Source organism: Arctopsyche grandis, chromosome 1 (genome assembly GCF_051622035.1).
Source record: "Arctopsyche grandis isolate Sample6627 chromosome 1, ASM5162203v2, whole genome shotgun sequence".
Classification (NCBI taxonomy): domain Eukaryota; kingdom Metazoa; phylum Arthropoda; class Insecta; order Trichoptera; family Hydropsychidae; genus Arctopsyche; species Arctopsyche grandis.
This window is the reverse complement of record NC_135355.1, coordinates 34,570,285-34,598,092: the sequence shown is the minus strand read 5'-3', so window position 1 is coordinate 34,598,092 and position 27,808 is coordinate 34,570,285. Positions and strand designations below refer to the sequence as shown.

General features: G+C 34.8%; 3 protein-coding genes across 6 annotated transcripts in view; 2 read left to right on the top strand and 1 right to left on the bottom strand.

The window, feature by feature from the left end:
• Positions 1-19,589, bottom strand: part of LOC143916237 (methyltransferase-like protein 25B) — a 588,188-nt gene extending 568,599 nt beyond the window's left edge. The window contains exons 1-7 of one of the 4 annotated variants that reach the window (XR_013260956.1): positions 19,268-19,589; positions 18,713-19,197; positions 18,216-18,642; positions 16,131-16,240; positions 15,855-16,045; positions 14,655-15,677; positions 14,335-14,397 (exon numbers count right to left, since the gene is read on the bottom strand). Coding sequence is in view for 1 of the 4 variants with exons in the window: in XM_077437265.1 (XP_077293391.1) it covers positions 15,598-15,677; positions 15,855-16,045; positions 16,131-16,240; positions 18,216-18,642; positions 18,713-19,197; positions 19,268-19,357 (1,383 nt within the window). In the remaining 3 variants the exon portion in view is untranslated. Of the gene's footprint in view, positions 1-14,334; positions 15,678-15,854; positions 16,046-16,130; positions 16,241-18,215; positions 18,643-18,712; positions 19,198-19,267 lie in introns of those variants that run through there. The other 3 variants (XR_013260955.1, XM_077437265.1, XR_013260958.1) reach the window with 3 other exon arrangements.
• Pal1 (Peptidyl-alpha-hydroxyglycine-alpha-amidating lyase 1) lies at positions 856-10,821 on the top strand. The gene is made up of 8 exons (XM_077437246.1): positions 856-1,164; positions 3,805-3,988; positions 4,062-4,302; positions 6,114-6,242; positions 6,317-6,480; positions 6,569-6,775; positions 8,637-8,981; positions 9,055-10,821. The coding sequence occupies exons 1-8, from the start codon at positions 1,054-1,056 to the stop codon at positions 9,228-9,230; spliced, it is 1,557 nt and encodes a 518-aa protein (XP_077293372.1). The 5' UTR covers positions 856-1,053; the 3' UTR covers positions 9,231-10,821.
• A 1,740-nt stretch (positions 19,590-21,329) lies between the features above and the next one.
• LOC143923215 (uncharacterized) lies at positions 21,330-25,327 on the top strand. The gene is made up of 3 exons (XM_077446775.1): positions 21,330-21,417; positions 21,959-22,178; positions 22,252-25,327. The coding sequence occupies exons 2-3, from the start codon at positions 21,966-21,968 to the stop codon at positions 23,482-23,484; spliced, it is 1,446 nt and encodes a 481-aa protein (XP_077302901.1). The 5' UTR covers positions 21,330-21,417; positions 21,959-21,965; the 3' UTR covers positions 23,485-25,327.
• The last annotated feature ends 2,481 nt before the right edge of the window (positions 25,328-27,808 follow it).

The following is a 27,808-nucleotide window of genomic DNA, read 5'->3' as shown; positions in this document are numbered from 1 at the left end:
CACTAGTCGCTGAAAATTTAGCAGACCTGCAAAGATCTCTAGACCGTGTACATCAAGAAAGCAATCGAAGAGGTCTGCGCATAAATCTAAAAAAGACAAAATTTATGATAGTAAATAGAATGCAAACAGACACCGGGAATCTAACCTCGGATGGAGAGGTGATAGAAAGAGTAAAAAGATTCAAATACCTGGGTACCTGGCTGAATGAAGAGATGGACCCAGATGAAGATTTAAGAATCCGCATCGAGATGGCTAGAACAGCATTTGTAAAAATGAAGGCGGCGCTTACAAACAAGCATCTCAATCTTCATACGCGGTTGAGATTCGCGAAGAGCTACGTCTGGACAGTATTACTACACGGATGTGAGACGTGGACTCTGAAAACCAAGATGATCAGCCGCATTGAAGCTTTTGAGATGTGGGTCTATAGGCGTATGCTGAAGATTCCGTGAACGAAAAAGATATCAAACGAAGCTGTCCTCGGCATGATGGGGAGAGGCAGGGAACTTGTTTCTGTCATCAAGCGGAGAAAGATGGAGTACCTCGGACACATGATACGGGGTCCAAAATACGAATTTATCCGTTTGATAACCATGGGGAAAATAGAAGGAAAAAAATGGATTGGCAGGAAAAAGTTATCTTGGCTTCGAAACATGCGCATGTGGACCGATATGAGCGCCGAAGAGCTGTTCCGAGCCGCTGAAGACCGATGCGGATATATTCAAATAATCGACGAGGCGGTCGCCAACGTCCGGATGCGGACAAGGCATTAACAAGAAGAAGAAGACCACCCCAATGTGACGAATAGTCCAATTACCAAAATAGTGGAAGAGGTGGGTGATGGGTGTGTAATGCAGTGTTGGGGCAAGCGGTGCGCTAGCTGTCAGTGGTTCGGCGACAGCGTCTGTTGGGCGCACGTCCGACGTATGGCATGAGGTGTTCGCCGTTCAGTGGCCACAGGTGGATCTGGATCTGGATCTGGATCGAGACTCGACGACACGTGTCAACGTCAACATAGTCTCGTCAACGTCAACGTCAACGTAGAGGTCAGACATGAGAGGGCCGGCCGCCTACGACTGCGCCTACCCCAGCCGAATTCACCTACCATATGTATTCACGCTGTTGCTCTTTTGCACGTGCATCGCTTCGATCAACACTCAGGGCGTAAGGCTATCACTCTTTTTACCTCACTCCTCACATCCTATCGTACATTCGATACCCACATCGTACTTTTACTCCCACTTTATTTATTTCGTATTGAAAAGTTTCTTGTACATTTTTGTGTAATTTGTTATACCGATGCGAGTTGAGCTATTTTTTTTTTATTTGAAAACTATACACATTTGTCGTATTGAATTTAATTTTTTGTATGTACGTAGTAACAATAGATGAAGTTTTTTGATGATGCGAAAATTCGAACTCGAGATTTTGACTGATTCGAACTCAGAATCGATTACTGATCACGTTTTCATGATCTAATAAAAATGTGTGGGTGTCTGTTTTTATGTATGTGTGTCTGTGTATTTTGGGGATTTTTTGAACACCGTTAGTCCTATCGAACCAAAACTTAGTATCGGTTACTAAAATTCTTATCGACATGACGTAAATTTTTTTTTAAATTTTTTAGTTGACCGGAAATGGTACCTCTCCTTTTTTAAGTTTTTGAATTCAATCATCTCCCAAACCGCTAACTGAATCGGATTAAATCTTTTTTACATGTAATATAAATAATAATCTTTATAACCTTATATTTTTTAAATATTTTTATCTGAACCGGAAGTAGTACTTTCACTCTAGAGAATCGAGGTTTTTTATGTTTTTCTCAGAAACCTTTTAGTTTATTGAACTGAAATTTCATATCTAGAAGTTTAAGCATAATACCAAGTTATATATAATATAAATTTTGGTAAGCATCCCTCAACCGGAAGTGGCAGTTTACTCTTGTTCGATTTTTCTTCCACTTTTCATTTCGACCCCTTATACATGTGTGATCTTCACCAAAAAATTCAAGTATAATTCTAAAAAAAAATCACTAAATTTAACGTTTTCATGATCTAGAAAAAAATGTGTATGTGTGTGTGTGTGTGTCTGTGTATTTTGGGGAATTTTTGAACTGTAAGTCCTATCGAACTGAAACTTAGTATCGGTTATTGAATTTGCTTATCGATATGACGTATATTTTTTTCCAATTGATAAGTTGACGGGAAATGGTACCTCCCCTTATAGGTGTCCTTTTTTTTTTAAAGGTTTTTTGATTCAATTATCTCCCGAACCGCTCAACAGATTAGGATGAATTTTAATTGTATACATTGATATATTTTTTAAATATATCACCTCAACCGAAAGTAGTGCTTTTACTCTTGAGAATCGAGATTTCTTCAGAGAAATGTTATATTAATAGAAGTGGCTTTAGGCGTCATATTGTTGTCAAGTGACGATTGTCTACAGACAATCGTAAATAATTTTAGCATCAGTCGTATTTGATGCTTGGTGCTCGACGTATGTCCGATAAAAACTTCTCCGTTTGTTTATATTACTCGCAAGATGGGCAAGCGTCGGCAAAAATTGCACAATGCATTCAAAAACACACAATAAACAACATGGGATACATTTTTATAAGTAAATTGATCCGATTGTATTCCGTGCGTTGTAGCGTATTTATAGAGACGTACTGCGTAATATTGAAAACAATTATTCATTTGTAAGGGCCCTTCTATTATTATTACATTTCTCTGGGTTTCTTATGTTCTTCTCGGAAACCTTTTAGTGTATTGAACTGAAATTTCATATCTAGAAGTTTAAGCTTAATACTAGGTTATATATAAAATTTGGTGAACACCCGTCAACCGGAAGTGGCAGTTTAATCTTGTTCGATTTTTCTTCCACTACTTTTTTCGACTCCTTGAACATGTGTACTATTCACGAAAAAATTCAAGCATAATCCTTGTATCAATGTGATGAAAATAAAAAAAAATAATATTAAATTAAATAAACCGGAAATGGGATTTTTTCCTCCTAGAAAAATCAAAAATGTTGTGACCACACGATTTTATCCACACCCCTGAACGTATCAAACTGAAAATTTATATTTGTATTCTTTATGTACTAACTTAAAATTGATAAGGTTTTGATTAGAATTCTTAAACCGGAAGTAGTAATTTTTTTTAAAACAATATTTCATTATTTTATTTTGACCTTTTAAATTATTTCTATCTTCTTGATATTTTTTGTTGTTAATACATATTTATAGTGATTTTAAATAATAATTAAAATTTTGAACAAAATCCGACAGCTGGAAGTAGAACTTTCGTCATGTGTAAGATTCCTTATATTTGCGCTCAATTTGTATCGAAAATGCTCTCATAGCCATGTTTTATTATAGAATTTTGTTTTTTATACATCTTATATTCCTCAAATACATAGATAAAGTCGTGGGCCGATCACATCCGAATTTTTTTTATCATTTGCGCATTATTTATAAATCACAATTAATTTGATTACTTAATAGTTGTATTAAACTTCTATCACACATTGTTTATATTTTGTGATTCATCTAACAATCACCGTTTGATGTTTAAGTAATAATAACACTTTGATATTTAATAAAAATAGCGTCTTATATCTAGAACGACATACATACATATATGGTATACTGAGATGCTTTGATTACACCGATAACGTTGTTTCAATAACACATCAAGATTATATTTATATATATATATATATTATTTTAGGCTTCAAATGGAGTATTATAGATCAAACCTCCAACAAGCAAACACATTTGATTTAATCGTTGAATTATAGTATGAAGAGACGAGACGCTTCGGAACTAGTCAACGCCTGAATCCAGCACCGGTGTATCCCGATGCTGCTGAATACGTGGACAACTCACAGTACCCTGACTATGTAGCTCCCGTGCAGAATTCATGGTCCATTGCACACCAACCCCAAATGAACGTCAACGCTGCAATAAACAAACTCAATTATAGTAAATTTAAAAATGATAATAGTTATGTATGCACCTATATGTAGATTTTTACTGATATTTTATTGTGTTTTAGCTCCCGTATCGGTACCGGGTTGGCCTGATTCACATACCAAGCTCGGCCAAGTGTCGGCCGTGTCCATTGATTGTTCCGGGCATGTTGTCGTTTTCCATCGCGCTTCCAGAACATGGAATCCGTCGACTTTCACTAATGACAATCGATATTGGAATACTAATGAACAGCCGATAGCCTTGCCGACGATAGCTGTTCTCAACAGCTCCACTGGTCAATTGATCGATCAGTGGGGTCAGAACATGTAAGTCCTAATGATGGGTCTCCAATCTTTATGTTGGTTTGCTCAATTTCTTCCCGTTTCGAAGCAAAAATGTTGTGGGGAGGTGTATTTTAGTTTAGGTGATGGTTCACTGAACTATAATATTTATTTTATTTTTACATACCAGGACGGCCTAACAGGTAAACCGCAATGCGCCCTCCTAGACAATTAATTACGTACATTGCAGCATTTTTATTAGATAAATCGCTGTATTTCGAGAGGCTGAAGAACTATAAGAGTCTATGGATTTAGACTTGTACATACATCAAATTAAGATATTCGTGACATAGCGGGTAGGATGATTTTTGCCAATTTGATGGAGGAACCGTTTCAACAATGAAATCAGATAAATTGGCAAACTCTGATGGGAAACGATCGACTTGGAGTCACAAATATCCAAGTCTGACCAGCAGCATTAAATATTAACACGGGATCGAAACCGGGAACCTCTCGGTGCTTAACATAAACGCAACCACCGAGCCATAAATGCTGTGAAGCGACTTTGGCCTTTCATTTGGATCCTGAACCCACCCATACTACAAATTTTAAACATACATATAAGCATACTACAAATATTATTGTAACGTGGGAACGTGAGAGAGAGTATCCAGTGTCTAAGTGTCAGTAAGTGCCCTAACAAAGGATACGCTAGAGTTCTCAGAACCCGGGCGAGTGCGTGAGACTCGCCACAGTATATCTGTAGATAATAGATACATAAATGGATCAGGGAAGCTGTGGTGAGCAACTTATCCTTTATAAGTAGGTGCACACGGTGGATCGGATTATTCTATAGTCAGCGACAGTTTCGTATGGACCTCCTGAATCGTTGAATAAATGCTGTGAAGCGACTTTCATTTGGATACTGAACCCAACCCTACGCAACACTACATATAAGAATAATGAGCGAGACATCTATGCATGTTATAGATAGTAAATTTTTGAAAAATGATACTAAAATTTATCATTAGAAGATGTTAATTTTTCAATTTGGTACGACGAACAAGCAAACTTTTATTTGAAAATTGAATATATAAAACACCTCGTTTGACCAGCAGCATTAAAGATTAGACAGCAGTTCGGCTTAATGGTAGCGTATATATTTAGCACCACTGCGATCGATGGATCGACTCGCCAAACTGCTGGTTAGATTTGGGGGTTTTGTGACTCCAAATCGATCGTTTCTCTATCAGAGTTTGCCAATTTTAACTGATCACTGTTGAAACGATTCCTGAAAATTTGTAATAGATCATTTCCTGTTGTCACAAAAATCTGTGTGTATAATTTTTAGAAATTATGCACAGAAATCTGAAATCTATAGATGTCTCTATAATTTCGTGTATAAAAATTGTAATAATAATTGTGGACAAAATCTAAAAAAAAAAATCCATAGATGTCTCTATGATTATTATTTCTGCACTTGATTAATTATTGTATTCGATGTTTATTGAACGTACTGTATACGTTGTCTGACCGTGCTCGTACACTCGTCGAATTGGAGCGATCTGTAATGACGAGTGTACATTGATTGTAATAAAAATAAAAATAAATTAGCACTGGATCGAACCCGGTAACCTCTCGGTGCTAAACATAAACGCAACCACTGAGCCATACTAATGCACGATTTGAAAAAATGCTTCTTATTGAAAATACTGTTGAAAATTTGAGCATTCAGCCGCCACGTATCGCTTCCATATGTTTTTATATTAAAATAACCCATTGATGGAAAACTTTCTTCTTCAGACACTAATATAAAAATGATTTGATTTTGCATTGATATGATTAATATTTTGTAGGTTTTTTATGCCTCATGGGTTGACGGTGGATAGTAAAAATAATGTATGGGTGACTGACGTAGCTCTTCATCAAGTTATGAAATTTCCCAGTGGCGAGAAAGAAACACCTTCATTGACCCTCGGAGTGAGGTATTTATCTCGTACCGATGTTTTGACATCATTAAATCAAATCAAATCTAATTGTGCCATGATTTACTATACAGATTCACCCCGGGCAACGACAACCACCACTTTTGTAAACCTACTGGCGTAGCGGTAATGGAATCGGGGGATTTCTTCGTATCCGATGGGTATTGTAATGCTCGAGTTATCAAATACTCGGCAGCCGGAAAAAGGATATTACAGTGGGGCAGAAATTCATTCCACGGTTATAATAATTTCATGTTTTGATTGAACATTTTACACCCGTCAATTGAATTTTTATCATTGGCGTTTCACTGTTTTGATGATTTTAGGTGTTGCACAAGTAGTAGCTAAACCGTATTCGTTTGCCATTCCTCACGCTCTCGTATTGGCCGAAGATAAAGGACTATTGTGCGCTGCAGATCGTGAAAATGGTCGCGTGCAATGTTTCAACTGCAGTGATGGAACTTTCGTTATACAGTTTCATTCGCCGGTTATTGGTTCAAGATTATTCAGCGTTGCGTATTCCCCTAAAAAAGGTTACATTTATTTAATTTCTTATTACAAAACTAACAGACAACCAGAATATACAACTATTTACTACACTGAGTAACAAAAAAAAAATTACGGAAGCGGATACTTATCAATTTTTACTAAGTTTGACCTACTAAATTCGAATATGACAATGATTTTTTAGGTTTTCTCTCATTTAAGAGATATGAGCGATTAAAAAAATCGGCAATTTTTACAGATTTTTGGCTTTTACAGTCCGTAATTAAAAATCTAGTATTGCTGTGCCAAAAATGAGTATTGGAATCAATGGTCAGATGTTTTTTCTATTGATTGTGATTTTTACGTACCTCCTTTATATTTCACATACGATTACAATTCAGGAAAAAGTTTGCCTCTTATCCGATCGTTTTCATTTTGGTTATCAATATAAGTAAATGGATCCTCCGCCATTACGATGGTGCAAAAATATCGTGTAAGACGCGTTTGATATCTGCCCGGCGAGATAGTCGTTGACGTTTATCCATCGTTTGTTTATTAGTTTTAAACATAGATGGCGCTAGTAAAATAAAATTATTGTTTTTATTCAAAATAATAATTTATTGCTTTGAAATACTTATAATTAATAATCTAGCGAATTTTAAAAATCAAAAATATACTTTCCCTCCCCCCCCATAATATTATGAGATAATTTTTCACTTTATCACGTTTATAAGGATTGTTTTTTTATGTCAATATTTTTTGTTTTTATCGAAACGTAATAACTCAAGCGGTAAATGATTTTCAATTGAGTTTAAAAATGAACATAAATGGATGATGCAAGAGCGAGATAATGAATGGAGAGCGCATCACTCCATCTCACTCGCTCACTCTCACTTATTAAGGATGAGCGATGAGCCTTTATTTAATTCATATTGTAATTTAAAATCATTTACCGCTCGTATTACTACGTTCAGATAAAATAAAAATAAAATATAATTTTGAGATTGAAAACCAACCCTTATCTACGTGATAAAAGGAAAAAAACAACAAATTTATTTTGTATTTTTGAATTTTAAAATTCGCTAGATAATTAATTATAAGTATTTCAAAGCAATAAAAAGTCACAACCAATAGAAAAAACATTTTTAACAACTCATTTTTAGCACAGCAATACTAGATTTTTAATTAAGGACTGCAAAAGCCAAAAATTTGCCATTTTTTTTAACCCTTTGCCCGTGGCAATAAATATAGTGAACAAGCCCTGTACGCGGCACCTTTTTCGCGAACTTGGCAATCGAGTTTTCGACCTTAAATACAGATTTTAATAATTACTCAAGTAACCAGATATGTTAATTAATACATAAAGTATTATTTTAAACAATAAAATACATAATATATCTCGTAGTTTTGGCTTAATTGTCAAATAATCATTCTTCATACAATTGAGACGTATCGTCGCCATCGTTCAACAGACGTGACGTCACATAAATGAGGTTTCAGTATGGTTCCACAAAAAACTAATTTTGACTGGTATATATTAATTTTAAGCAAATTGAATAGATGGAATTCAACTCTCAGTAATATATTCAACCAATTTTGAACCTTAAAACAGTTGAAATAGGCGCATATAAGGCTCAAAATCCCGTGCAAAGTTCAGAAATTCTATGGAAGACGGCCGCGCTATAGACTTGTCGCACAAAGCTTTCATAGAAGACGGCCGCGGCAAACGGTTAAACGCTCATATCTCTTAAGCGAGATTAAGCCAACAAAAAATATTGTGTCATATTCGAATTCAGTGAGTCAAACTTAGTTAAGATAGATTAGTCCAGTGAGTAAAAAAAAACGTGATTTTTTGTTGCTCAGTGCTTATTATACAACTATTAATCAAATATTTATATGTTTTTTCAGGCGGTCAGCTATATGTAGTGAACGGTCCTGACTACACATCCCGGCCAATTCGCGGCTTCGTCATCGACATTGCAACCAAAAAGATTCTATCTCAATTTGGTCCGAACAATAAAGACTTTTCGAATCCGCACGATATTGCCATATCCAAAGACGGGAAGGAGATATACGTAGTCGAACTAGAACCATATAAGATACACAAATTCGTAGAGCCTAATGTAGAGCCGGTGAAAGTAAACGAAGTCAGTAAACCGACTCCTAAATCAGTCGAGGAATCGAACCTGAACAAATCGTCGGCGAATGCGAATGCATCAACAATCGCTCCCGTCAAACCGACGGCTACCGTTGGTGAGTTTTTTGTGTGATTTTTTTCTTTTTTGTTGTTTGAATGTATGTTTGTAATTTGTGCCTGGTTTTTCAGAGGGCCTGTCGTTGGTCAGTACGAGCTGGGCAGGTTGGGCAGGTGTCGCCGGAGGTGTGGCTGGAGGTTTAGGTGCAGTACTCTTGCTCCTTTTGGGCGGTGCTGCTTTGTTGCTTAGGGCAAGACATAGAGGAGGTACTCCTTTGCTCCCAGAGAAAGAAAGTCTTGTCTTATGAAAAGTTCCATTACCGTTGCCCAATAAAGTTTGACTTACTTAAACAAACTATAGATTTAGAATTACCGTAGAAGTTTTAATTTAAGAAAGATTTTTTTTTTACTGTATCATTCATTGTTAAGTCGTAAATTTATCGATGTTTGCTTTGTATTGTAATCTGTATAAGAATTTCAACCGTCCGAAATCGCTTTATTCGTGTATTTTATTTGCACATTTTTACTTTATTTTAAATCTTATTGTTTTCATTTTGGCTTTTTCGTTGTTGTATTTTTATATGTAGAACATAATTTTAATTTTTAATTGTATTTTACATATGAAAATAAAAGCATGGAGATTTCAGTACACTTTCGATTTACCGCAATACATATCGTCGGTCCGGAAGAAAAACGTCAAAAGTGTCTTTTTGGAAGTTTGAACGTGGTGAACAAATTCCCTGCAAATGAAAAGCGACACTATTGCCATGTATCAAACGTAACTTGAAACTTGACAAATGACATTTTTATAAAAATCATCATTACTCGACGAAAATAATGATTTTTTTCAGAGTATGTAATCGATAACTCAAAAATCGTTTTTTTTACTTGTGAAGTTTTTCTTCCGGACTGACGATATGACCGAAAAAAACAAAAAACAAAAGAAGACATTTAAATGTATTTTATTGTATTCAAATGTCTTATTTATTAATTTTATAACGATTTGGATCATTCCGGTTGTTTCAAATTTTCCTGATGAATACTCATTTTTATTATGCGAACAGAGTTTATTTATACAATTATAAGACATTATAAATTGAATCGCCCATTGCAATATTTTAAATAATGACATTAATAAGTATTATTACATTTTATGTACACATTAATAGTTGTTTAATTATTTTTTCAATGTAAACATCTCTATATTTGCAACTTTCAGCATGTTGATGTAAAACTTTACATTGTTTATACGTAGATTAGTTATTGTATTTAAAAATAATTTAGTTACACTTCATAAGTAAATTCCTGTTAAAATTTTGACATCGGCTTATTATTATCATCATCGTCCATTCTACTAATTTTTTAGTACGTTCGATTAAAATGTGACGGAGTCGAATATTTTAAATTGATTTTCATTTTCGAAATGACTAAATTATAACTTTTTATATATGTATGTAATTGTGTACATGAATTTCAACATGAGAACAAAGATAGGTCACAAGTTTCTTGACTTATATTTCTGTGATATTTTACATTTCAATATTGAGAACATTTTGATGTAATTTTATATAGCAATTTAAACTTCCTCGATAATTTTTTTGTATATGTATTTAATTTATTCAACATTTACGTGACCACAAGCTTGTTAGATGTTTTTTCAAATGTATACCTATTTTTACATTCGCAAGCTTATGGGACCAATGTTATATTTATGTTATCGCACACACTGTTTCCTATTTTTTTTTGATTTTTTTTTATATATTTACATATATGTTTGTCTTTATTGTAAGCATGTGATCTGTTTGTTTGGTTAATTTTGATTTAATTTTACTGTCTGCTTTAGCCAATTCATCTGTTGTGAAGTTTATTATTTTATTCCAATAAATTTTTTAAAATTTATATATGTATTTTTTATTCACACCGTAAGTGTAACTGAATTGTCATCGGTTGTAGTCGTTCTTATTAACACACGTTGAAAATTTTTAGGCTGTTTATCTCCGTTAACGCCACGCAATCGTAGACAACGTTGGGACTATGCACCGGGTGCCCCAGACTTCAAATTGCGCCATTTGCTGGAGAGGCCGAGAGGTGCCGGATTTGAAAGAATCAACACGGAAGAGAGTGACGAAGAGCCGACACCTGCCACCAGCATGTTAGCACCACAGAATGCCTGATCACAAGATCATCCTTCGAGTATAAGTATCTAATTAATATACATAAATATCATTGTTTCAATGAAATCTAATTCAACACTAAGTAATAATCCAAAACAATACATTTTTTCACGATGCGGTGCAAACGATCGACAAGCGCCAGACAGACTGAACCACTGATTAACGACACCAAGTGTACCTTATGCGTGCGCACTGCTCGCACTTACACTAAGCGAAATCTACCCAAAGTCCCGACATTCCTACCCGGTATACGTTCTGTGCTTCTGATACTTTAGTTCCGAATCTTGCCTTATTAAACTCGCCAGAAAGATCCAACTCAATTTTAATAATTGCATCTGTGCACATCGAAAGGTTACCGGTCATCTGATGTGCAATCTATCATCCGTGAAGTCGAGAATTGCGTTTAAAGCAGTTAATCTGTGGTTCAGTCTGTCTGGCGCTTGTCGATCGTTTGCACCAAACCCATTTTTTCATAATGTATAGAATGGTCATTTTGATTTTTATACAATAACTTTTTTTTTATACATATACATACCATGAGGTCATGATTTACCATTTTAGAAGGAACCACATTGAACGGAACGATACAGGAAGAGATAAATTGGAATATGATAATTGTTTCGAGATCGATAGATCAAGCTTCCTATAATTTATTTTATTTAAACTATCATCAAGTATTATTTTATTTTAAATATATATATACGTATTATATTTAGTGTAATATTATCTTATTGAGAACTGAATGTAATTCATTGTTTCTATTATTATCATAAATCTTTATTACTATTATTTTTTTTCGGTTGTGCAATTCTAATCAAATCACAAGAAATGTACATTGTATATAATATATATCATTTCTCAAAATTATTTATTATTTTCATAGATGTTAAATGTCAGTATATGTAAGTATAAAAGTTTGAGTAATAACTATGATTGATTGATTGATTGATTGACTGCTATGCTTGAGTGTACGAGGATCGTTTTTTAAGTAAGAATCGTTTGCACAAACTAACAGTTCAGTTGATGATTTGGAATGCAACCTGGTCGGGTACATCTAAATTGGTTTGAAACACTTAGTTAATTCTGAAAATTTCATTCACCACGCGGATTGTCAATCTCGCCAATTAATTATCTGCTCAAAAAAGCCAGAACATTCATAAAAGTTTTAATGAAAGTTCATGCAGTCCGAATCTGTCACCATCTGATTTTCATTTCTATCTGAGATTAATAGTTTAAAATGTATTCTCATTGTCAATCCAAAGATCAAGTTACAATAAATTGTTACCAGTTTGATGAAAAAATGATGCTTACTCATAAAATGATCCTTATATTTATTTATGCGCAAACAATCATTCCATTTTTGGTACTTATTGGTTATACGGGCGCAACTGAGCATCGAGTATACACACTTACATACACAAACAAATACACGTCAGTTTAATGAATGACCTCTAGGTGTCGCAAGCAATTTAAGTAAAGTGACAGTATGCAACCAGTAATTGAACTGAATTTGGGGACTCTCCTTTCGACAAAAACAATTACATTAAGTAATTTGGGAAAACCAGGTTTTTTACCAAGCAATTTTACATATTACAGAAAACTATTTACTCCGATTCTTAGCGAGCCTACCAAATTAAAGTATCCAGCAGCATAGATAAGTGGTTGGCGTGTAATGCTTACTACAGAGTGGTCATAGGTTAAATCCCTGGCCCGGTGCTGCTGGCCAGACCTTGGGTATGTGACTCCAGGTCGATCAGAGTTTGTCAATTTATCCGATTTCATTGAAACAGTTTCAACAAATTGACAACCTTGTACTATTTCTAGCAAAATTTGAGTTTTCAGCATCTCCAATTTGCTGATTTATAATATTCTGCAAAAATGTTTGACAAATTTATCCATAGATGACTCTGTGATGCTCCTTAAAATTGTTTATCGATATTTATAACTGGCCAGGAAGGCGCTTCGGGGTTTACCTGTTAGGCCTTCCTAGTATATGCATATATATCTATATATGTACATATGTATAAAATAAACTGCTTTGTATTTGTTAGTTTAAGTGTTTATACTGAATGCTCAGATGCGCCCATATAACCAATAAGTACTCAATTAAATACTATATTTGTATGAAAATATATTTTAATTTAATTTATTGTAAATGTTAAATGTTATATTTATTTAATTTGCATATCAAAACCATGTAAAAATATTAAAATGATTAAAATTGAATTCCGGCTTCGTGATTAATATTATTATAATAATATATACATAAATAGTTTTTATGTGTATAATTCATTATCGTTTCATAAAATATGTCCACTTAAAATTTCAAAATAATATATAAAAAAAATGTAAAATTTATAACTTACAATTACATTTGTCTTTAGTGTTAATGTTTGTTGTAAATATATGTATATGATATATACTATGCATACATAGCAGGTAAATCATTCTAAAATGTTTTTATATTATTATTTTTTAATGTATCTGGACGTAGTTTTGTCTGATGCAACTTTGTGATTTTTCTAGTACGATACAAAAGTAAACGACGTGTGGATTGGATCTTTATTGCATAACTACGTCCATCCGTACATGTACACGTACAAAACACGCAAATATGTGTTAATTATAAAGTTGTGCTACATTTACAAAAGTGCTTGTCAGTCATTTATATGTACGCATATAATCAAACTTGAATTTGTGAATGTCTGCAAATAAATCTGCGCATTAATTCTAAAGGTTTATTCATAGTAGCACAGCAAATGCATGTAACCAGCAGTACGAAAAGTATTCTTTGGTACATTCATATCTGTAATAGCAGCAGTCAACAAAATCTATTCATACTATACAACAGTACATGTCAATTCACACACGACGTGACGTCATAGTAGCGAGTACCAACGAAAGTGCGCATGCGCATATGAATATTTCGTTAATATTGACTCGACCGTCACCGCACTGAATGTTAACAAGTCGAAAATGTTCGTTTACCATGCATACATATAAAAAAAACGGTTAGTATATATATCAGTGGCGTGCGGTAAAAGTCTCTCTCCCCCCGTCGTACATCTTCACTTAATTTGCGCGAGCAGGATACAAGAAGAACAGGCTTTTCCTCCCGTATCCTGCGCGCGCACATTAAACAAGGCTGTGTGACAAAAATAGAGATAATTTCACCGCATGCCACTCATATATATTGTTGCGTAGGGGTGGGTGGAGGATCCAAATAAAAGGCCAAAATCGTCTCACAGCATTTATTGATGATTAACCCTTTGCCCGCGTCACCAAATTTAGCGAACATGCCCTGTACGCGGCTGCTTTTTTGCGGATTTTGTTATCGCGTTTTCGACTATAAATATAGGTTGTAATATTTTATAAATTATTTTAGCCTATATTGAATTTTTTTTGACTACTGCCATCTATTGAATTTGGTAAAGTATACATTTAGTAATATTTTCAACCAAGTTATAAAATTTTAACACAATAGACGGCTCTTATACAGGTTGGAACTTCCAAGACATCTATGCGTGTCTCACGCGCTGAGGGCATGTTCGCTAGGACATGTATAGTAGTCGTACGCGGTGGAAAGGTTGAGGAGATACACGCACTGGCAGTGCTCAGTCCAGAATGACCTGATATCGCCTAAGTACCGCCTTATAAGGGGTAGATCTCTCAGGACGTCTAATCTGTTTACCTATTGTATAGTCACGTATTCGGATATGCATTCCCACGACATGCTGTCCCACGGCATGGGTCAGTTCTGAGAAGTGCAATCATTGTTTAGCTTACTTGCACTTAGTTTGCAGAACCAATTACTCAAAACCAATTATCACGGCCTCGACGCCTTGACTTAATCCGATTGTCCTTAACCGGCGGCTCTTTACTAACCTCTCTTTTTAGGATCCAAGTAAAAGGCCAAAGTCGTCTCACAGCATTTATTGATGATTAAGGAGATACACGCACTGGCAGTGCCCCGTCCAGAATGGCCTTATAAGGGGCAGGTCTCTCAGGACATCTTCAACGTCCGGTTTGCTTGCCTATTGTTATGGTCACGTCCTAGATGTCCCACGCTACCGCTGTGGATTCTGAGAACTCTACCAGAATGCGACCCCGAGCTATCGCTACCCCGCTGGTGCATTCCGGGGGATAATCCTCGAAACTAATTATAACGGTCGCACAGTGTCAGGGATGCGCCTCGGCCTAATCCGATTGCTTTAACCAGCAGCTCTTTTTAGTATACGTAACAATATTATATATACATAGTATTGTTTACCATGTACCCTTTTTTTTTGATCTTTCGATTTTCGATATTTGATTTTTCAGGCTTTTCACTTTCGGTCCCGTGAGGTAGACCCGTCGAAACGTGCGCTGCTGTATAGTATGAATAGAAGCTGTCGTTTACGTGTGCTGCGCCGTGATGGATATAACGAATAGGCGTGTGTAATAAAAATAAAAAGCTTGTAAAAAGAGAATATGTATTGCAATCAGACGTAAAACGCGAAAGTCAACATTTCCGAGCGATTAGTATATGATTTCTTGGCGATACGACGGGATCGAACAGGGGAATTATCTCGCAGGTGATACCTGAAATTAAATATACATATGTGTTAAAACTAATTGATAGCTTCGACTGATTTTAAACCGAATAAGTTCAAAAGTAATGCATATCAAGAGAGAAACGACATCGTTGATGAATCGAGTGCAAAATATTGTCGTTATTGTATCATTATTAATATTATTATTATTATATAAACCACTTACCACTCTCTCTCAAATATAACATTCTATCCATTAAAATAATTGATTCTACTAAGGGTGCTAAACTGAGTCGTAGGGTGTAGAACATGACGACTTCTTTCCATCTCTTTAAGTCTTCAGTCACGTTTTGCGTACGAAGATCGTCCTCGACGTCGAAACGTACGCCTAAACGTTCCGTGGCAATATCGCAGTAGCTGTAATTGATATTACATTTCATAATTATTATATTATATGTACTGTACTTAATTCGATCTCATTTATGTTGTAATAACGATTCACTTTTCGAATGTCAATTTTTCGTAGTGTTTTACACTTTTTACTGCTCCGTGACGTAATTGAGGCCACTTAGATACCAAAAGCTTTTCCAGCACGGCCCGAAAACAATGTATCTAAAAGAATATAATATATATATATATATGTATACATTTATTTAATCGTAATTGTAATATGTATGTTTAAGGAAATATATTACTCAAAAATTAACTATAATATGTACTTCACAATTTTTATGTGTACTTGGAGGCGGATCGTGAACTTTTTCGGCATATAATGCTTAATATTACGTTTAAATGTGTACAAATTATCTATATAACATACTGTAGGCTGGATTCCTTTGTTGTATATCTCTTTATTAATTTATTTTTATGATTCTTATTGTGTTTGCCATTCATAGATCCGCCCCTGATTATATACTTAGATATTTTGAAACGTTTTTCCCATTTACTACAATTTTTATATTAGATATTTTTCTAATTTTAGCAACTCTATTAAAATTGTTTAATCTATGTGTGTGTATATATGTATATGTGTATATGTTACAGTCCATATTAGTACAGAACATTAGTTTGTTATACACGAACCTATTAGTTATGTTATACAACATATTAGTTTGTTCATACACGAACCAACCTGGCTAGTTATAGTGTACACAAAGGAACAAGTTGACAAACGAACTAGTTCGTTCATGAACAAACTATTAGGCATAAGTTTAGCCCTTTGAGTGCTGACGTCTTTCCTGTTGAAAGCTCGCCGTGGTGAAAATTTCGCCAACATTTCCAACTAGAATTACTTTGAAATTCAATAGAAAGCAGGTATAAAAATTGTTGCTAATCCAAAGAACCCTAGATCATTTTTTATTTTCGTAAAGGTGTGTTTAGACTCTCTATTATATCTTGCAACAATATAAAATAAGCAAAAGAAGTCTATTAATGAATGTATTTTTCTGAAACTAGTTCCATCTTCTTCATTGTTGTTAAAATGTAATGCTCACAATCTAAATGCCAAGCCACAATCTAAAATAATCAGCAGCTAGGGATTTCCATCGGGAAATTCTGCTATGGTTATTAATTCAGAAATTCCGGTGTAAACCAGTCTTTATAAACGTTGACAAATGAATGATATGGATTACACGAGTCATGTTCAATGCTACCTGGAAAGGCTTAGCGGATAGTATTGTTGTTTACTTTGTACATGCTCAAAATACAACGCCTATCGGCGTTTTTCAGGCCTATGGACTTGTTGGCAAAATACCGATCGGCGTTGTTCAGCATTTAAAGCGTTAAGTATTCTCAATCGTTTGTCCCATCCTCTATGAATGTATGCTTACCCTGGTTTGCAATATATTTATTATTACCGGAAACAAGAATTATAGCAACGTTTTAATGCGGTTTCCATTGGATTTCCCTTATAAATACTTGGCGTTTTGATATCTCAAAGGTTTTGACAGTTAAAAGTCTCATGCGACACTTGGTGAGTGTATTTGAAGGTAGCTTTTGACTGTTAGCACTCAAACTAAAACCAACAGTTCGTGTATGAACAAACTAGTATATTCAATAATGAACTGGAGTGAACTCTTGGACTGTAACATATGTATGACATATCAACTGGAATACATATTTTTAGAAAAATTAATAGAAAAATTGTTTTTAAATCGAAAAGTCCATATTTCGTACAACTTGCCAAATTTTGTGACAAAAATAATCAATCTAAAAAGTCTTACGTAATTCCTTAATCATTTCCTGGATTTATACAAACATATGTACATAACTATGCAGTGTAAACGTATTTGAAATAAAGCTATTTTTTGTCAAAAAAAAAACCACACAACTCTAATATATGAGCTGTTATATTTGAAAGCGGCTAAAGTCGACTTTTCTTCATTTCGCAAAACATTAAATATATCGTTTTACAATATTTAAAAATATTGGTGGCCTGTAATATGTTTGTTCTGCTCTTTCAAGATTCTGGACATATCGGATTAAAATAAGTGATAACAATTTGTGAATCAAGTCAAATAGAAATAGTGTTTTTGGAACTAAAAATCGAAATTTGGCCACTTTCAAATATTACGGCTCATATATGTACTTGTAAATCTTCATATAATCCCTTCTGAAGTCGTTGACAGTATAGCTCCAAAGCATGACATGCCAATTCACGGCTTTCCCATTCTAATGGTTTAGCTTTCAAGTTTGAAACGAATGCGCTCATCGGATATCCTGCCGAGTTAGAATCATCGCAAGTAAGTTTCATATAACAACATCCTACGATGCAGATGAATTTAATTGCGTCCGAGTCGTTGAACATTCGGAGCAAAAGTGGTCCTAAATCGCCACACGGATGCAGTCCCACAAGTCCGAAATTATTTTTAAATATAGCATGACATTCCTTGAATACCGACGATTTTATTTCAAGCGTTAACATTTTATTAATATGCTGCGGTTTCAATTCTTCTATAATCTCATTTTGCTTTGTGTATTTTTTTAAAGTGGTACCAAATTGATCATCGAGTTTTCTGCGAACAAAAGTTTTAATGAAAAACATCGGGAAAAATTATGAATTGGAACATAAATTTATTTTCAAACCTTGCTTCGTCTACTAATTTATGCTGATATTCGATTCCAATCGTTGTTAATTTGTGTCTATAGGCAAGAGTCCTTACAAGATGCCCCATTCCTGAACCGATGTCGACCACACCTGAACAATTTATATCCCTGGCTGTTTTGTTGACTAAATGAGACATCAAAGCAATCTCATGTCTCTTTTTCTTTTTGACACGTTTTAAAAACAAGTTGTTAAAACTACTTTCTTTACAATGTAAGCTATTTTCAGAGGCGTCGAAAATATACTCTTTTTCAGTTGTTTCATTATCAGGTCTTTCGTTATCAGTTGGAATTCGAGAGAGTGATAGATTCTTCACGTTCACAAGTAATGCTAATATAGACAGTGGGAAGACTCTCTTCGGTTGACCGCCCAATAGAAAGTCGCCTATTTCCGGCAGGTCTACATTTTTTAACGTTTCCCGCCAAGAGTTTGGTAATTTATTCCAGTGATCGTCGACAAAAAAATCCTATAAAATTTTATTCATTTCAATACTGATTTATTTTCTTATTACACGAATAAACTGTTCGATAACTCACCACTACACGAGTGTTTAGAAGCCAACCGTATTTGTCGACTATAAGCAAAGATGAAGTGATTCGCGTTTGTAATTCATCCCGCTTACGCATTATCAAACTTGAAATGGACTTAAATTGAATTCAAATACTAAATTCGATTATAAATGAACATTTATTTAATATTAAGAATGGAATATTTTAATAATTGTTTGCTTTAGGATAGTATTAAATGTATTTCAAATATTTTCTGACGTTCGAAGCGTACACCAGCATCTAGAACTAAACTTGACAACTGTCAAATTGACATGTGGAAAATAGTGCTGCCAGTGCAAACTATCATACTGTTTTTTTTTTACTCTGTTATCATTCATAACTGTAAATTTGAGCAATTAAAATTGAGAGAAACGCTACAGTTGTTGTTCAGTGTATAGCGATTCACCACTTAATTTTAAGGACGTGGGAAAGGTAGTATGTTGACAATGTCCCGGTCTATAGAAACGCGAGTGTGTTTGGAAGAGGATCTTTATTGCTCGGTTAATACAGGTGTGTTTGTATGTACGGCAAAGAAGATAATTGCTCGACATCGGAGGAGTGAGCAGGCTGACTCATGAAGCTCACTGCCCTTCGGTTATGGTACGCCAGTTTATCTGTTTCAGATACGTTGGATACGTCGTGGGATGCAGTTGTCCTTGTCTAGGGGTCGTGGTGTGTCTGCATTCCCATATTCCGCGTGAATAGAAGCGAGTTCTAGAGGGTTGCAGCAGTGCCGGCCTTACACCCAATGGCGCCCTCGGGCAATTTTTTCTAAACACCCTTTGAAAAAAATTATAAAAACTGGATTACCATCCTCCTTTTTCCCGGCCTTAAGACCTTGCTACAGTTTCAGACAGTGTCAGCAAAAGCATAGAAACCCAGATTTTTGGATATAATTCTTGTAAATTGTGCTGTTTTATAAAATTTAATACAATGAGTGAAAGGCTTTTAAATTGATAAGTTCATTGCTAATAATATCAGATTTTGAATTCGTGGTGAGCTTAATTTGAAGATTGACTTTTTCCAGTAGATTGTTTGAATAGAATTTGCCAAGTACAAATGTAGGACCTTTGGCGCTCTAATTTTAATTTTATAGCGCTTTTGGCGCATCGAACGGCGCCCTAACTTATTTGGCGCCCTCGGGCACTGCCCGACCCAGCCCCCCCCCCCTTAAACCGGAACTGGGTTGCAGGCATCTGTGTTATGGGGGCCTTCATAGACCTTCATATACCTATGGGGGAATTCATAGACCTCGATAAGGAATAGTACGCGATATGCTATATTCCTACAAATTAAAACAATACATTTTATCAATTGACAGCAATATTCAATTAATATATGCAATCGAAGCACCATTAATGGCATTAATACTGCATTTACACGTGGCCAATAATTTTTAAGACATTTTACAAACTAAGTCAATATTGGCCTCGTGTAAATAGACGTGATTAGAGACCAATAATGGCTTTGCTTAAGGGGGCTACAGACGCTCCGAAGCGCATACACCTTGAGGTCACCTCAACCTGTATGCGCTTCGACCTCAAGACGAATCTTCCTACACACGTTGCTGTCTGCATCAACATGGGTTGCCTCAAGGTAGACCTCTCCGGAATTTCGGAGCGTCTGTAGCCACCTTGAGTGGAATATTTTAACAATTGGCCTTGTGTAAATGCAGCATATGAGTCCAATTAAAAATAGTTTGAGAGACTTTTACAATTTGGTAAGTATGTAGTGACAGTTTGAGATTTGGATGGCTTCTACTGATGAGGTTATTCTTAGGGTTCGGTGATTATTCCACATAAAGAGATCTCGCGCACGTCACTAAAATCTCGATCACGGAACATCTGGCACTCAAAAACTCCATCAATCGAAATTTATCCACGCGAAATATTGCATTAACAACTGCAGTGCTATTATATTCCGTATTTGCGATTTTTGTGGCAACGATTGTCGTGCGTGCGATAAAAATTTGCGCAACAATTCGTTTACCACTCATAGTTTCACTTCGCTAATTTAATTTTATCAGGTAAAAGGTTGGCTGCCATGCGATGTTGTCGTTCACGCTGTAGTCGCTATGCTGGTCGATTCTCATTCCACTCAACTGTCATTTGATCTTGCTCTATTTAGATATTTTACTGGTAAATTATCGTTTCGTATTATCGTATTCGTTTTTGGGTTTATAATGTCGTTGCTGTTTTGGTCTATTATGCCATTTCGATCTATGACGATTTGGCATTTTTAAATAACATTACTATAATACATTAATACATGTAACTTTAGCCTTGGAATGTGAGGACGTTTCGTTTTAAAAAATATTGGAACGTCCTTTTCTGAGAATTATGTATGCCCTATTTTGAAAATGAGACCAAAATTTTAAGCAAATCTTGACATAGACAGTTACAAATATACTATTCCATTCAAGAAGCTTTTTCTTCTAATTTAATATATAATTAAATATGACGTTAAATTTAATAAAAAAAAAAACAATTGAATATTCAAATAAATTTAATAAAATGTTTACCATTAGATTAGCCATGTTTAAGCGGTTTATATTAAAAATACCGAGTGAAGCCGGGTAAAACCACTACTACATATATTATATTTTTAATCTAAATGCTTGGTATATTTTTTTTATCTTGTTTACTCTTTAAATTTTCGCATAAAAAAATGTTATTTCAGAAACAAAATGGGAGGTTGCAGATGCTCGTATAAGACCTGTAATAAAGTAACAGATGGAAAAACCCACTTCTTCCATTATCCTGTCCGAGATGAGAACAGATGTAATCAATGGATAATACATTCAAACAGGTTAGATTTAAAAAGTGTCACTCGGTCCCAATTGAAAAACAAAGTTGTTTGCGAAAAACATTTTCCAGAGCAAATGTTTATGAACTATAAGGTAACTGTTTTCTTTGCGTGCGCCGTTTTGTTTATGAATTACTTTATCGGCTAATATGATTGTTCATTTATAGCATGAAAGACTGGTTCACACTGCAGTGCCAATTAAAGAGCACGTTACTGACACTCCTGAAGATGACAATCCATTAAAAAAAGAAATTAAATCATTCGCCGCTACAAAGAATGACGCCATTAACGAAGAAGTCACCAGCACCGTTATGGGTACGGATGTGATGTCAATCAATAAAGAGATGTCTACGATGTCCGTCAACGTTTCTTCTATAACGGGGCTGTCATTTTTCCCACCACACGAGAAGAAATCAAACTCCGCTCCTTATATAGAACTTTTAACCAGACTTCATAATAATCCTCTTCTGCATTCTAGTTCTCCAAAGACTATCACTCTCGTACCTAAAAAGAGTTCTGCTAGTAAGGAATTGTCTAAAGCGATTGTTTCAAAAAGAAGCACTACTTACAGTGAGTTTCATAAAGAAGATCAATTCAATGACATAGTAAAAGTTCGTAAGAACGACATCATCACTGCGGAATTGAAGAAATCTAGAACTATCGGATATAGAAAAGTCAACGAAACCAACAAACCAGCTCAAGAAGTTCAGAAACGTGAAAATAACTCTAACGTGATTAAAAATATCGTTATTAACAAGAAACGGTTGAGTGTAACAGTTTCTAATTCGGCTAAAGAAACCGCTTCATTAAAGTTGTACAAGCCGCAACCGATGGTAACAGAAAGTTCTAATGTTGTGAATTCCAATTCGGAACCTGCCATTGTCGACAATGATGTGTCAATTATACTGGACAAAGACATAAATATAAAGTCGGCACCTAAGTTTTCAAAAAATTCAGTTCAAAATTCAAAATTCAATCTAAGTTTTCAAAAATTCAGCGAGTCAGCGGTGGATCCCAATAAAAACAGTAATGACAGAATATCCAATGGGGATATTATTATTCTGCCAATGGCACCAAACATGCCTGCAAAAGTGAGCAAATACTGCAATTTAAATATGGAGAGCTCGACTCAAACTCCCGTACAAAGTGAGCAAGCGAATTTCTTGGCTGAAGGCAAGAAGATGTTGACTGAATTGAAGACTGCCTTGAACAACCAGAGGGAAATGAAAAAGAGAATGGACACTCGTAGACTGATTGCCGGAAGGATTAAAAAAAAACAATTCAGGCCATTATCTAAACCTAGCTTGTATGCGCAGATCGTTCCATTCCTTAGTCCCAGTACAGCTCTTCTGGTCCACAAGGAAATGTTTCCGTCGATGAGACATATGCATAGATCGTAAGCTGGTCATTAACCCTTTGCCCGCGGCACCTTTTTCGCGAATTTGACAATCGAGTTTTCGACCTTAAATACAGATTTTAATATTTACTCAAGTAACCAGATATGTTAATTAATACATTAAGTATTATTTTAAACAATAATATATCTCGTAGGTTTGGGTTTATTGTCAAATAATCAAATAACGTGACGTCACAAACGAGGTTTCAGTATGGTTCCACAAAAAACTAATTTTGACTGGTATATATTAATTTTAAGCAAATTGAATAGATGGCATTCAACTCTCAGTAATATATTCAACCAATTTTGAACCTTAAAACAGTTGAAATAGGCGCATATAAGGCTCAAAATCGCGTGCAAAGTTCAGAAATACTATGGAAGACAGCCGCGCTACAGACTTGTCGCACAAAGCTTCCATAGAAGACGGCCGCAGGCAAACGGTTAAGATATATTGATAATAACACTGAGCAACACAAAACACGTTTTTTAATTTACCGGATCGGAGACTAATCGGTGCCACTTTAGTATGCGGTCTATCTTTGAATCGCAGTCGATTATTTTTTTATTTGTATCGAAGCAACGACCTGTTTATTATAATTTGTTTTTTATAGGGCCAACCCTAACTTAACCTAACCTAACCTGACCCTTTAATAAATAGATGTTGGCTGCTAAGTTTTATTTTATCTACATTTTCACAAAAAAACATAACGCCAAAAACATTTGACTACAGATTCCCAATACTCATTTTTGGCACAGCAATACTATATTTTGAATTAAAGACTGCAAAAGCCAAAAATCTGTAAAAATTGCACATTTTTTAAATACTCATCTCTTAAACAAATAAAAAACCCAACAAAAATCATTGTCATGTTCGAATTTAGTGGGTTGAACTTATTAAATATTGATAAGTTTCCGCTCCGGTAGTTTATTTATTTTTTGCTCGGTGTAATTTAATATTTATACTATTATTTTTAATTTACATATTTTATGTGAATTAACATGTGTTATATTTATAAGTAGAAATAATTTTGAATAATGCTATTTGTTACTAACTAACTTTACCATGTACTACATGCGTCTACTAAAGTTTGTGAAATGATTCAACCATTAATACTGTACATAATATGTGTACTTATTGATTCATTATTATTCATATTTTATTTATGATTCTTATTCATAAATAAAAATATGATTTTGATTATAAAATTGGATAGACTGGTTTTTATTTTTTCACTTCCTTATTTTGCACAATTTTATGTGGAATCAATTTATGAATTGTTGTAAATAGTATTAAAACTACTGTATATCTGTATACTGTTCATCTATTCATTATATATGAATCAATTGCAATATCTAATTCAATCATGCAAAAATGTCTATTTGAAATGTATTTATAAATGTTTTAAAGATGATATTTACTATGCTATTATGAATCAATAAGTACACATATAAGTATCAATAAGTATAAGTACATTGAGGTGACCATTCGTACTGATTTTACCAGGAAAGTACTGGTTTTTTGGGTATCAGTCCTGGTAAGTCTTGAGATAAAACCGGTACACTTTTTTATGTAATAGAATTTTTTATCGAAAGATGGATAAATATACAATTATTCGGCGAAAATGATGTCTCCTACAAAAATATTGGCAAATTAGTAAAATGCTGTTTCCATTTATCAGGAGCAAATGCACCACCCGAAGGATTTTTTGCTTTGATGAACAATTTACAGTCCAATGATAAAACGAAATTGAATGTTGAAACCTTAAAATGTTTACTGATCACGTATAATTTTAACGTCTTGTGTAGAATTTTGTAAGAGCATTCAATAAAATGAATTCATTTTTTCATAAATGTGCGTCCATGATTATTTAATCTTAATTTTAAATAATTGAAGTATTTAGAAATATGTTTTTGGGAAAAAATGTCCTGAATTTGAACATGTAATATAATATAATAATACTATATATAAAAACGGACGCGTTGTATGTGGGTATGTGTGAGATCGTGGACACACAGCCAATCAGAGTCAAGTGGTCGAGGAGACGTGGGGGGGGGGGGGAGGGTGTGGATCGTCATGTGACGTCAGGTCGAGCGACGACAGGCACGTGCGACGCCAGGCCGAGCGACGGGTGACACATAGACACATCCACGAAGACACACACATTCATTTATAATATATAACTTTTTTATATAACCATATTTATATATAATATATAACTTTATTTTAATTCGTGTATCAATTCCTTTCCGAAGTCACCCATTGAAATCAACGGGCACAACTCTAGTAGTAAATATGACAAATATCGGAATTGGAAAAACTTTGTTGATGCCTAGTATTAGTTATTTATTTTACAATTTTGCCATAGTAACATTACAAAGTAGTTCTAAATTGTCACAATTGCAAAACGAAAAAAAGGAAACTATAATTAGAAAAAAAATTAAAACAAAATAGAACACGTTACGATCTCAAATTAAACAATCCCTCAACCAGATCAGAATATTTTAGATTAAACAAATCCAAGTTAACAAGAGTATGTTTGAGTTGTCCCTTGCAACAAATTGGTACGTGTCACAGGAGAAGAGAACAAACTGCGGCATCTAATGTACCTAAGTTGACTGGGAATATTAAAGCTCAATTCAGCAACAATTTGATTGAAACTCAATTTAACAAGAATTTAATTGAATCTTAATTCAGCAGTAATTTATAGAGATAGTATGGGTGCCGGTTTAGTGTGCATTCTATCTTAATGGTAAATGGTTTAGCGTGCATTCTACCTACCTATGTTTATAGGAATAGTCAGATTAACAGGTTAATATTCATATTATTATTACACATTTTATTAAAACAAGTAATCGTCATTACAACAGCAATTATTCATCAACGGTAAACCTTAGCAATGTCATGAAGAAACTTGACAAACAGGTCGGGAACATTCTTATTTTTAATGCGCCAACAGTATTCGTCTAAATGCGATTGCAGCATATCTGGTGTAGTACTCCTCATCTTTTTCATTATCTTGGCATCTAGCCATGATCGCTGTTGGTGATTTACTGTTTTGTGAATGAATCCTAAAGTGTTCAGAGTAGAGTAAGCTGGCCACTCGTCGCTGTGTATATGTGAACCAGGAGCACAGTGTTGTTGAATAATGGGAAATAGGGTAGCTCTGTCACGTTTCTGTACATAAAAATAGCGAAGGTCTAGTCCTTTCTTCAAACCGAAAACCCATGGACCATCGATCCTCGATGCGCCATGATTTCGGTTGTTTTGAACGTCTGCATGGGGTTGTTGCTCACTATTGAGGATTCGTCCTCGACTATACTTACGTATACCAGCAAAACATGCATCATCGATCTGGACAGGGTTGTTCCGTGTCCCGGTCATTTGTCCTCGTATTGTAACAGACATCATGCTGGTGCACACTCCACGGCACATATTGTACCAGTTGTTGACGGTCGATGTCGATTTACCAGACAGTATACACGCTGTTGAAAGTGCCACTTCGATTACAAACATCTGTACAAGTTCGAGAATCTCCCACAGTTTCAAGTTGCAATTGAGTCGTCCGTTTAGGTCTGTGTAACTAAAAAACTTGTTGCCGATGCGCATCGACTGGGTAGTCTGGCAACCTTTCTTTGGGCAACGGAAAACGGGACGAAACTCTCCGCCACGATCCCGTACGCGTGATGGCCGCATTTGGGTACCACATCGATGACAGTTGATGACAGTGTTTGGCTGTTCGAGAAGTCCATGTTCCGAGAGAAAACTGCAGGTTGACTCCTCCGTTGCAATCAGTCGATAAAAGTCTCGGAGAAGCATTCTTGGGGAATAAACCAAACTGAACTAAATATGTATACCGTCAGCACGCTAGGCTGGCGCCGAACACACTGGCTATACAAATATTATTGTCAAGTCATATTACGGTAGAATGCAAGTTGCAGGTAGAATGCACACTAAACCGGTACCGATAGTATGTATGCAGGTCATGGGCGCCCGCAGAAAATTTTCTAAGGGGGGGGACAAAATATTTTTAGTAATGTTTTAATGTAGTTTTAATTTACTGTAGCGTATTTGTATTTATTTATTTTATTTTTTAATTTTTTAATTTAATTTACACCAAGAATGCCTAACAGGTAAACCCAATGCACCTTCCTGGCCAAAGACAATTATATAAACATATATATACACCATCCATATATACACAAATTCTTACACGTATACACAAATACACATACATACATTCATAAATATAAAAATACACATATATACATATACATACATACACACCTACACATATATATATATATATATATATATATATATATATATA

Coding starts and splice junctions, on each gene's coding strand:
- Pal1 (XM_077437246.1), top strand. CDS start 1,054: ATGAGAGGGCCGGCCGCCTACGACTGCGCCTACCCCAGCCGAATTCAC. Junction 1,165..3,804: donor CTTCGATCAACACTCAGGGC/GTAAGGCTATCA, acceptor GTTGAATTATAG/TATGAAGAGACGAGACGCTT. Junction 6,243..6,316: donor TCATTGACCCTCGGAGTGAG/GTATTTATCTCG, acceptor TTTACTATACAG/ATTCACCCCGGGCAACGACA.
- LOC143923215 (XM_077446775.1), top strand. CDS start 21,966: ATGGGAGGTTGCAGATGCTCGTATAAGACCTGTAATAAAGTAACAGAT. Junction 22,179..22,251: donor AAATGTTTATGAACTATAAG/GTAACTGTTTTC, acceptor GTTCATTTATAG/CATGAAAGACTGGTTCACAC.